Source organism: Pyxicephalus adspersus, chromosome 9, assembly GCF_032062135.1.
Source record: "Pyxicephalus adspersus chromosome 9, UCB_Pads_2.0, whole genome shotgun sequence".
NCBI lineage: Eukaryota > Metazoa > Chordata > Amphibia > Anura > Pyxicephalidae > Pyxicephalus > Pyxicephalus adspersus.
The window spans coordinates 63560590-63573147 of NC_092866.1; the positions used below are offsets into that span (position 1 = coordinate 63560590).

Genomic DNA, 12558 nt, shown 5'->3' on the forward strand with positions numbered 1-12558 from the left:
TTCTGCCCATTACAAGCCTCTAATATGTAACGGTGGATTTTTTGGATGGGCAGAGTTTTTTATGTTCTGACGATGGCCTAACAATGAAATTTTAAAGGGTGTTACCCACAGGTGTCCCCCACTTGCACCTATAATTTTGTTCACCTGTACCCCCTTGTTCCAGAGAAATTGGGGTTTAGGTGCTAAAAGTCTCTGGCAATGTATAACAGGGTAGATTTTTGTTGATGGGCAGAGTTCTTTATCTTCTGGTGATGGCCTAATAATGAAATTTTAGGGGGTGTTAGCCACAAGTGTCCCCCACTTGCACCTACATTTTTGTTTTTTTACATCACCCCGTTTTTTAAAAATTGGGGTTTAAAGTGAGGGAGGCGACAGGCTAGTGTAGTATGACTTTTCTAGGTATAAATTTGGGGTTCGCACCTCCCTGCTATGTAAGTTGCCTCGGGGGTCCCTAATTTGTATGTTCACTTGCGGGCTTCTAGACACCCTTACTTTTTAAACATCAACCCTAATGTTCAATTTTCACTAGTTTTTATAATTATATTTTATAAGTTATTAAAGGTTGGGAGATGAAATTTGGGGTATCCATGAGGGTTTGTATGACATGTTCAGGAGATATGGGGAAAGCTGCAGAACCTGACATGCAGCATTCATACACTAACACAGCTGTGACACTTCCTAACTATGACGTCATTGTACACGCCCATTTCTACACGCCCCCTCGTACCGAGTGATGAGTGCTCTTAAACGCCAATAAATATGGTACTGTACAATGCATCGATGGGAGTGCTCCTATACACCAGTATGTACGACAGTGCTCAGTACAGTAGTGTTAGTGCCCGTATACACAAATATATACAGCAGTACACAGTACAGTGAAGGAAGTTCTAACATACTACAGTATATACGGCGCTGTAGTCGGGCTGTCCCAATGCTGGGCGGAGGGGGGTGCGCGGTGCTGTCTCTGCTGGTTCTCTTTATTGCCATCTCTGTCCACCAGGAATACTCGGAGCCCGAGGAGCTGCACAGGTACTGACCCCTTCCTATGGGTATAACCCTTCCCTGACACCCCATTACCACCTAATATTAACACTTCCCTGACACCCCCACAACCACCTAATATTAACCCTTTCCTGACCCCCGCCCCAACATTAACCCTTTCCTGATCCCCTCCAATATTAACCCTTAACTAGCGCCTCCTCCAATAGTAACCCTTTTTCTAACACCCCTCCCCCAACATTAACCCTTCTCTAACACCTCCTCTAATATTAACCCTTAACTAGCTCCTCCTCCACTATTAACCCTTTCCTAACCCCCCCAACATTAACCCTTCCCTGACACCCCCTTCCCACCTAATATGAACCCTTAACTGGCCCCTCCCCCTGGTATTAACCCTTACCTGACACCCCTTTAATATTAACCCCTTACAAGCTCCTCCCTCAATAATAACTTTTCTCTGACACCTCATTGCCCCCTCCACTGGCCCCTCTCCTAGGATTAACCCTTCCCTGACACGCCCTTTAATATTACCCTTCCATGATACCCCTACCCAGATATTAACCCTTCTCTTACTCTCTGACAACCCGCAGTGCCCGGGTATTAACCCTTCCCAGATACTCCCCGAATCCCCTCAAATGATAACTTTTCCCTGACCCTATCCTCTTTATCAGGTATTAACCCTTCATTGTCACCCTTGCACTGCCCTGGGAAATGAATGAAGAATGAACCCCCCAGAAGACCAGTAGGTGGCGCTGTGCTGTCCCATAGGGCTCTGTCTGCTAAGTCATGCTGACATTCCTCCATGACTCCCAGAGCTGTCACCTGGCCATTAGGTGCCTATCCACACTATGGGCATGCAGTGTGTCACTATGTGGCTGCACATGTTCTGACTATTCACCCAGCACCCTCATGAATGAATCCTGTGCTGGGTAATGCACCGCAGGCCTCCATTGTAGGATGGCACTAGGATAGGGTTCAGATGTATGATTCGCAACTGCACAGCTAACCACTCCCAGGTGCCAATGTCTACCACCATGTGCCCATGTGCATTCTAGCAGTGGTTGCAGTTCTCATGGCGCATGTCATGGGTTCATTCATCATGCGATAGGAAAGCGTTCCCATTTAGGTGTATGAAAGAAGTTTTGCAGCTGACCATCGTCAAATGCTGCATGTAGCACCTTAAAACCAGAACTGCACTGGTGACTACCTGGTGTCCTGTAGGGGGCAGATTTTGATTACACTGCTTAGCAGGACAGGATTGCAGGCGATCCGGGTGACATTCTGGTTTGCAGGGGCTGACACCCCAAGGCAGGGCTCCTGGTTGGGTTGGATTTATCCTCCCCCTCATATCATTCCGTGTCACATATCAACACGCGAACAGTCATTATTCCTGCGTGTTATGTAGAACCAAATGTTTGCTTTGCACAATCCTGCACTGCCCTACATGAGCCCATGTGCCAGGCATGTGTGCCACCCTGGGTGTTTGCCCATGCCATTGCACATGTGATAATGTGTGCTGGTATAGATCTGTGCTATACCAGGTGTTGCGGCAATGCATAGTAATGCGCTGCATGCATGTTGCTACCCAAATGACAAGCAGTTGCTGCACTCCTGCTTTTTTAAAAAGTAAAATCGTTGTTTTGTTTTTTATAGTTACATCTCAGTCCTGGCGACCTCCTGCAGCCCCTTTGCAGCCTCTTCCTGTCCACTTGCGCTCCAGCCATGACTGCATTTCTCAGGGCGGGTTTCCTGATGGTGACAACAGCGAACCATACCTGGGCAAGGTGTGTGACAACTCAAAGCCCCAATTTAGAGACAGGAATGGAGGGTTGTCACCCTATAACAGGAAGCAGAATGAAGCATTGTTGTAGTTATTTTGCATTCTCCACAACCACATGAGGGCGCTGTTGCTACATGGAAATCCATTGTCCTCATTGAATTTTCCTGCAGAGTGCCCCTTTAATCTCCACCCAGAAGCGTCCCTATGATTGTGGTTTTTCCGGCAATTCTGCTTTTAGCTCCTCGCGGGATTTGCTGAAAACAAACCTGTTTATCCATTATTCTCTCCACGGTGCGTTACCAGGACAGCCGGATGAGGTCACAGCCAACCGGCGGCTCTGGCGTTTGTATGAGAGCTCTGACTGTTCACTCTGCCATTACAGGATGGCCACCGACATCGCCACGACCAGGGAGGAATACAGGAAGCTGAACCAATCCTGCTTCATCCTGGGGGCGACCGGGGAGACGGGGAAAGAACTGCTGAAAGAGATCATACAGAGCCGCCTGTTCAGCAGAATCACTCTGATTGGACGACGCAAGCTGAATTACGACGATGAAGCGTATAAGGAAGTGGTAAGAGGCCCTTGGGGGCGTGTACATTTTCTTTTCAGCCAATCAGAGAGTGAGGAAAAGCTGAACTCCAAGCAGATGTAAAGGATGCAAATAATGGAGCTCTGCAGTCATTAATAGGTCACTGGGGGTCTATTTATAAGGGGGAAAGAAAAATGGCGGCGTGTAGACACCAAGTACACCAATTTTGAGGTTTACCCCAATTATAAACATGGGGATCAGTGGAAAAGGTCATTATGTTTTAGCCTGATCGCCATTTTTATATTTTTTCGCCATATTTATAGAAAAAATCAGCCTGATCGCCACTTTATAGATTACCAGATGGTGTTAACCACATGGAAAATAGTGACCACCATAGGCCACAAGGGGGACTCAGTGGTCTTTGTTGGGGTGGCCACAAGGCAGAGTCAGTGGACTTTGTTGGGGTGGCCACAAGGGGGAGTCAGTGGGCTTTGGGATTGGTCACTTCTTTCAGGTGAATGGGGATTCTGATTACTAAATGTCGGGTAAATATGGTACAGCAATCAAAGCACTGGCCACCTCCATGCAATCGCCCCTTTTATAAATAGGGCGTTATATCAGTTTGTTGAAATGGAAAACAAGACCACAACAATGACCTCATTACTATTCTACTTCTCATTTCACTGACCTATCAGAGACCAGGGCGGGTCCAGGATGATCTGGGTGTAGAGGAATGAGTTGAAAGATTCTGGCTTTAAAACTGAGGACATCTAGTGGCCCGAAACGGTACAGCAGGGAAGTCTGTAAATTGAAGCTTGCAAAATTCTCATCTGGATTTGAGCTTTGTGTGCTGTGCATTCACCCTTGTTGTGTCCTCCAGGTCCAAGAGGTGGTGGATTTCGAGAAGCTGGATGATTATGCATCGGCCTTCCAGGGACATGACGTGGGGTTCTGCTGCCTGGGGACCACAAAAGCCAAATCCGGAGAGGTGAGCGGAGAGGGCGACCCATGGCTATGTCACATGGGGGTGGGATTCGGTGTGGCACAGGCAAAGAAGGGACCAATCAAAGTTGAGCAACTCTGGGAATTGTGGGCTTGGTGGTCACAAAACAGAGAATTATGGGAAGGAAACAATCATTGTGAGACATTGTAACAATATCAGGAAGCAACAGATCCATATGTGTCCATGAAAAGATTGCCCCGTCAGATTGGGGAGATTCCCCCTCTCTTTTTGACTCCCCCTCTCTTTTTGTCACCAGAAAGTGATAGAAAAAAACAAACTTTTGTAGTTGTCACAGGCAAGAAAGGGGAAATCTTCCAAAGGGGACACCTAAGAGGAGATTTGCTCTGACTTCCTGTTGTGTCACTGGGGCAGGAAGTAAAGGAAGAACAGCAAAATAATAAAATAATGGGGGGGGGGATTAGAGTGTCAGCTCCTCTGTACAGAGACTGATGGGACTGCTGGGGAGATTCCCCCTCTCTATTTGTCACCAGAAAGTAAAGGAAAAAACCCAAAATGTAGTTGTCACAGGCAAGAAAGGGAAAATTAGGGGACCTAAGAGGAGATTTGCTCTGACTTCCTGTTGTGTCACTGGGGCAGGAAGTAAAGGAAGAACAGCAAAATAATAAAATAATGGGGGGGGGGGTGTAACCTTTCCATATTCTACCCCATAGGTCTAAAGAAACAACTTTTATTGGTGGGTGGCAGGGAAAGTAAAATATCAGCAGATTCATATTCCCCATGAAAGGTCTGGATATCTGTTTTACTTGGTCCCAGATAAATATTTCTGTCCTTTGAACATTGCAGAGAGCTGACCTTTGGTCTCAGCTGATTCACAGGTCTCCATAATCTGCAGACTCCTGCACCCAAATACTCCCCAGATATAGAAAGAGGAGAGGTGGCCTCTCCTCTTTCTTATACACTTTAAGGGCCACTCATCAGCTTAAATATAATGTATATGGGTGCTTTGTATAACTTTAGCAAAGTCAGAACAAAAGGAAAAAAAATCTATGGCCAGTAGGTGGTGCTCTAAGAGCTCAACAGCTCAATCTGATATTGACACATGATTAGGTCAGAACTGTGACTCCTCCCCCTGCCTATGGAGATCTCAGTCATACAGAGTGAGCCACAAAGCAGGCAGCTTCTTCTGTTCTGACTCTATAGCTAATCCACGGTGCTTTAGGAATCCTTTGCCTTTATTGTGATGATGGGTCCAGGATCCGTCACCACTTTTTTCCTAGGAAGCAGCATACTTCATCAGTAGTGGATGTACCCAACAATGGGCCCCTGTGCAGAACTGACCTGGGGCCCACTTGCTAAACTATCTTGGGGCCCCTGCTGGCTGAGGAAGGTCTGGGACCCCTTTGCAGCTGCACATTTTCGCACCTTCCTATATCCCCCCTGATCTCCAATGTTGACTCTTCAAACACCTACACAATCCTCTTTTTCCACTGGCCGGTCTCAGATGATGTTTAGGAATTATGGGAGCACCTCCTGTGCACACCAGTCCTTAGATGTGGGGGATGCATTAGTTTTCCTGTTGGTATTTTTTCCCTTTCACCTGTTGATCCTTCAAATACCAATATCCGTGCCTATATGATAACTCACCCCGCTGTATGCTTATAGGGAGCTATGGTTGTCACACAACCTCTCGGCCTTCATTTACCTCTATGGGGGGTAATGGGATGAGTAGTTTTCAAAAGAAGAAAACAAAGTTTCTACTCTGTTGACCTTAATTTCTCATTCTGAAAAAAGAACACTAATGCAGCCATCTCATCTATGCTGCAATATCAATCAAACCATTCCATTTACAGTTAATGTCTGAATGTCAATTAAATGTTGTTTTGGGAAGAATCAATGCGAGTGCAAGTGATTATTCAATCGTTGGTGTCATAGGTCTGCCCCCTTGTGCCGACACAAAGCATGACACCCAGCACCTTTAATTCTCCGCGTCTTCCCCATTGTGCAGCTCGCGTCTTCGTCTGCTGCAGCTCTGTGAAATTATCCGGGGATGCCGAATGTTCTCCCATCAGAATTTTATCTCCATGCGAGGAATATCAGGAACAAAGGTGCAGCGTTTTGTCAGGCTGCGGTGTGATAGGTTAAAGGTGGCGCAACCCCAAGCGTCTCCCCTGCCCGGGCCCTTTAAGGGGACTTTGTGCTTGGAAAGTGAGGCTGGTGAATAGAAGGACGCCGGCTTGTGATGGCATTCATGGGGATAATCACCCTGGGATGGGGGGTTGCGGGGTATTTGTGTCACTTTAATTTCCCCCAGACAATGGCCGATGGCTGGGCCCTATTGAGCCGCATTTAATGCAGAAGTAAAGCCGGGGAAATTAGAGGCTCGCTATAATCAAATTACACCTCCGACTGCCAGGAGATTGCCAGGAGGCAGCGTGGGTAGCCAGGATTCTGATTGGCCCAGCCAGACAAAGCTGTGCAGGAATTTTTACCAGTGGGAGATTTGGGGCGGCTGGACCTGGGTGTCCCCCAAGGGCCGATCCCTGGAGAGGTAACTAAGTAATCAAAGAATGTTATTGGCAGAAATTATTTAAAATGGTCACATGGTACCAAGGAAGGCAACTGATTTTTGGGCACGGAATGTTACTGAACCAGGAGCTAACCAACTGAAACAGCCCCACAACATAACACTGCCCCCTACTGGCACCCAGATTGTAACACTGCCCCCACAGGAACCCCAGATTATAACACTGGCCCCTATAGGCACCCTGGATTATAACACTGCCCCCACATTTACCCCAGATCGTAACTGCCCACAAAGGCACCTCAGAACATAAAACTGCTCCCACAGGCACCCCACATCATAACACTGCCCCCTACAGGAAACCCAGATCATAACACTGCCCCCTATAGGCACCATGGATTATAACACTGCCCCCACAGACATCCTAGATCATAACCCTGCTCCCTACAGGCACCTCTGATCATAACACTGCCCCCACAGGCACCCCAGATCATAACACTGCCCCCACAGGCACCCCAGATCATAACACTGCCCCCACAGGCACCCCAGATCATAACACCACCGTGACAGACACTTTAAATTATGACAATGCCCCCTCCAGGTTCCCAGGATCATAACACCTCCCCCAAAGGCACCCAGATCATAACACTGCCCCCTACAACAACCCAAAATTATTACACTGCCCCCTACAGGAACCCCCACCCCAGATCATACCACTACTGCAATAGGCAACTCATAGCATGACACTGCCCCCACAGATCATAACCCTCACCCCACTGGCACCCCAGATCATAACACTGCCCCCTACAGGATCCCAGATCATAGGCTTCCCTCACAGAACGTAACATTGACAAGTTTCAGGCACTGGGAGCTGGGCTATGAAACGCTATGGACAGGAAGGACCTGGTAAGTGGGTTAATGCCTAAAGCTCGGTGCATTGATGAGTGTTGTCACCCTCTGGCTGTGTATCCCAAATTTAGCTTAGCAGAATTAAAAATGTTAGGAGGGCGGACTGCTTTATTTTCTATATACCAGATGCAGCCAGCAGGTGGCACTTAGCATTGGCTTTTACCTCTTCAGAAGATAAACTTTGCACTAAAGGGTCAGGGGAGATCAGATTACATACCATAAATTATTTATTTCCAATATTTTTGGCCAAGTATTCATACAAAGTGGATTCTAACTTCCACAGTATTAGTGCCGCCTGAATGAGGGTGATGGAGGGCAGATTCGGTGGGTGATCTGGCCTCAGCAGAACATTCCAGTAACAACTTTTCTTTTTTCCTCCAGGCCGGCTTTATCCGCGTAGATCACGATTACGTGGTGAAGTCAGCACAGCTGGCGAAGTCGGGAGGCTGCAAACATTTCAATCTGGAATCTTCCAAGGGAGCCGACAAAAAGAGCAGCTTCCTCTACCTCCGAGTAAAGGTCAGCTGACTGCGAAGCAACCAATGCTGATTCATGAGGATTTAAAGAGTACCAGTCACCCTGGGCCCTGGGCAGAATCTTAGTATTCAGTTTTATAACCCAACTCTAGGCTCAGACCCCCACAGTGCTCTTTTTCCCAGTGTATTTATGCCAAAAATCTATATAGCCTTGCCCCCCCCAGTGCCCCCCCTTATTCTTATTGAGGGCCCCCCTTTTATTTATATTTTATCCATAGTCAACAGGCTGGTCACCAGCACACAGTACTCTTCCTCGGGGTCCCCTCGGGGTTGGGTCCAAGATGCTCTGCCTTGGCAGGGAGTTCTCAGCCATTTCATTTCGCCTGGAGGACTGAGGACATCTTGTGGTGGGATGTATGTACTGCAGGGGAACAGCATTTACAAAACAATATTGCCAGAGAATTGTGCTATAAAATATTGAGGTTACATTTAGAGAACAATTAATGATAATGAATATTTTCACTTCATCTAATAAATTTCTTTTACTTGTGTTAGGGAGAGGTTGAAGCTGAAATAGAAGAAATGGGATTTGACCGCTACTCCATCTTCAGGCCAGCGTAAGTAAAACTCTCAGGATAACTTATAGCCAATTAGCTGCTTTTACAGCCTCTGAATTGAAATTCGTTCTAATCGTCTGGCTGAGGAGGTTTAATTGCACAGAATAACCGTGAATATTCATTATAATATTATTTAAACTCCTATCAATTCATTGGAGATGACACTGCAATTAAATCTGCCATATATGTGTCTAAACCGTTAAAGTCATTTCAGTTGATCTGCAATGCATTCTGGGAAAAGGTCTAAAAAACTTTTAAGTAGTTGTATGCAGATTTAAATTTTAGCCACAAGAGCATTTGCTTTGGGGTTAGGTGACGGGTTGGAGGTGAGGGGTATGGGTAAATCGAGCTACTGGGAGGGGGAACAGGAGGAGTTGAGCTTCTGATGCACTGTTGGTAGAAGGAGCTGAGCTTCAGAGTCACTGCTAAAAGAGGGAGCTGAGCTGCTGAGTCACTGTTGGAAGGGGGAACTGAGCTGCTAAGTCATAGAACTCGTTGTTTAAAGACCGAGCAGGGGAGCTAAGCTCCTGAGCCACAGCTGAGACAGGAAGGTCCTGAGCCACTGCTGGAAGGTGGGGGAATTGAAGTGCTGATTCATTTTTGAGAAGTAGAGCTGAGCTACAGAGTCACTGTTGGATAGGGGAGCTGAGCTGCTGAGTCACAGAACTGAGCTGCTGAGTCATTGTTTAGAGACAGAACCGGGGAGCTAAGCTCCTGAGCCACAGCTGAGACAGTATAGTACTGAGCCACAGATAGGTTTGGAAGCTCCTGAGTCACTGCTGGAAGGGGGGGTAGAGCTGCTGATACATTTTTAGGAAGTAGAGCTGATCTGCTGGGTGTCTGCTGGGAAGGGATGAGCTGAGCTGCTAAGTTATTTCTGGGGAGAGAGGAGGAGGGAGAGCTGAGCTGCTGAGAGAGCTACTTGAATGACTTCAGTGCTCCCATTGTGAACTCGTCCTTAGCCCAACTACAGATTCACGGATTCCACTTTGCTTTGACAGACCTCTTTCCTTCTCATTTTACAGCGTCCTCCTGTGTGACCGGGAAGAATCACGCCCAGCTGAATGGTTCGCCAGGAAGATGTTGGTGCCCATTGCCTACATGTTCCCCACCGCCTACTCGGTGCCCATCACCACGCTGGTGAAAGCCATGCTGAATAATGCCGTCATACAGAGCGACAAGAAGGCGGAGCTGCTGGAAAACAAAGCCATCCATTCCTTGGGGAAACTGGGGGAAGGAAAGAGCTAGGGGCCACATGGCACAGCAAAGGACTGTGGGAAGATGTGCTGCCATCTCCACACTGAGGGATTCTGGGTATTTGATTTGTGAGGGAGTAACGGGTATACATGGTGCCATCACCACCCCAGGGGATTATGGGTACAAGAGTACCTGTTGTGTCAGAGATTGTGGGTGCACCCAGGGCTTCTTGGTGCCTCTCTAATATTGGCACCCTTCTATATAAGCTCCGCCCCTTGTGTGATGCACATGCGCTTATAACTAGATATCACTGCTACAATGTATCACTGGACAGATTCTGTCTACTTATAGACAACTTCCTAACCCTAACAAGCTTTAAGACCATGAAAAAAAGAAGGCTTCATGATTGAACATTAGTGAGTCTTCTGACTCTTCTCAACAACCTCCTGACCCTCCTCCTCCTAATATTTCCCCTTTAAAAAATAAACTTTGCATCTGATTGGTTGCTACTTGTCACCTGACAAATGTAATATAGCAGTCCAGTCTATTCAATATTAATGGTTGGGGGAACCTGTCCTGTTAGAGAAAGTGAGGGGGGGGGGGCAGGGGGCATATCTAACATGATGGGAAGCCTGTCCTGTTGTTGGGGGAGTTCCTGTCCTGTTAGAAGTGCAGGTGGGGCCTGTCCTGTTAGTGGGGTGGGGTTAGAGGGCATCTCTCTTGTTAGAGGAAGGCGACCTTTCCTGTTGCTGGGGGAGTGGAGGGGGAACCTGTCCTGGTAATGGGAGTAGGGGGCACCTGTCTGTTTAGTTAATGGGGGTGTAGGGAAAACTAGGGAAGTTAGTGGTGCTGAGATTCATGTTTGGTGCCTTTTTTTTGCCTTATTGCTGATTTACATTTTTATCATTAAAGGGAAATCTATTTCAGATGATTTATACCAAATGTAGGGGGGGAGCTTTATGTGATCTCTAATGAGCTCAGGACTGTTTTTTAAGACATTCAAATGTGAAAGTCTCTTTTTAATAACACTAATGCCCCCCGTCGGTTCTCTGTCTTCACTTCTCTGACACCCATCGAAAAATTGTGCTCAGACTCTGCCTATGGGTGTCATGCAGAAGCTGGCTGTACAGTTGAAGGCGGAGCTTGCCTACTAGAGTCTGCCTTTAGCTCCACCCACAGAGTGATTGACAGAAGAGTCCACACCCCCTGCTGATCTAATAGACTGATACCGGATCAATATCTCCCTGATTGAAAATGGATTTATTGGGGAAGAATGATTTATTTTATCGCCATCTCCAACCAGTGATGGAAAATTCCAATAATTTTTCGGTTAAGACTGATATAGAAAAACCCCAAATTTTAATTATTTTTTATTTTTAATGTTTTTATAAACAGCCAATAGAAAATGCTTAGCCTAACCTTACTCTCTTCTCATTGGCTGTGACTTCTCCCCTCCTCCAGGCTACACATAAGCTGCTGTTGTCACCAGTCCAGAACAACAAAGCATCCCCTCCCAATGTTGTGCAGATGGGGGGGGGGGGAGGGCGCGAAGCTGTAGTTTAATAAGAGACAACTGGGCAGGGCTGACACCATACATTGGCAGTGAATGTCTGGTGAATCAGAAGGATGAATCCAAATGGTTATACTGCAGGGAATGTGCATGCACTGCAGGCATGTTTTACCATTGTTTTATATTGCGATGATATATGATTTAAATAATTAATTCTGGCTGTGAATGTTTGTGATGTGTGCCAACGTGTGCCTTGGTAATCCTGAAATCTTTATTATGGTGTAAAGAATTTCTAAAATATTTGTATGAATATATAAAATGTAATATATATGGGATTTATAACCAGGAAATAAAGGAAAATTAAAAAATTGGAGTCTGTCTGTCCGTCTGTGTCTCCGTCTTACCGCTCCCTTTATTTCTCCCTACAGATCCCAGAATCCCCTATGGTATGGAAATGGGTTGGGGACACTTTTTGTCCTGACTTTTTCTTGTTGGGTTCAGGACTGCATGGGTGGGATGTTGTAATGGGGTGGAGAACATCGCCCCCAAGTGGCCACATAAAATACTATAAATATGGCGCTAGGCGGGGCAGATATTTGTTGTGACATTTACTTTCCTCGAGACAAATGGTAACATTAAAGGAGATGTAAAGTCCCAGTCCTCACATTTGGAATAAATAAAGAGCAACAAATTCATATATGAGGTGGTTGCTGGCTGTTGTCACTATTCCAGCTGAACACTAGAGGGCAGCAGAGTGACTGCAATGCTGGCTTCCTGCTTATATGAAGACTACAAGTCCCATGATTCCTTACATTGTGTATCATGGATGGGGGGGGGTCATATTTGTAGTTTCAGTCCCCTACAGCACAATGGGGTGGCTACAAATGAAGACTCGGAGCATGAATTGTTGCCACGGGGCATTAAGAAAATCTTTGCAAAGCATAGACGTTTTGTGCGTTACATTATCTGAACAAAGTCCACAAATTTCATACTCCATGACATCATGCAAGTTGTTTTAAACTGTATGCTATGCTGGATGTGACATACTCCATGCT

The 12558-nt window shown here is 46.5% G+C and overlaps 1 protein-coding gene across 2 annotated transcripts; it reads left to right on the forward strand.

Moving 5' to 3' along the window:
• The first annotated feature begins 909 nt into the window (after window positions 1-909).
• On the forward strand, window positions 910-11876 carry HTATIP2 (HIV-1 Tat interactive protein 2). 2 transcript variants are annotated; one of them, XM_072422313.1, is made up of 7 exons: window positions 910-1029; window positions 2653-2783; window positions 3162-3351; window positions 4190-4297; window positions 8085-8222; window positions 8735-8796; window positions 9822-11876. In XM_072422313.1, exons 2-7 carry the CDS (start codon window positions 2722-2724, stop codon window positions 10042-10044), a joined length of 783 nt encoding a protein of 260 aa, XP_072278414.1. In that variant the 5' UTR covers window positions 910-1029; window positions 2653-2721; the 3' UTR covers window positions 10045-11876. The 2 variants fall into 2 exon arrangements, with proteins under 2 accessions (XP_072278414.1, XP_072278413.1); XM_072422312.1 differs by lacking the exon at window positions 2653-2783 and having other exon boundaries at window positions 912-1029.
• The last annotated feature ends 682 nt before the right edge of the window (window positions 11877-12558 follow it).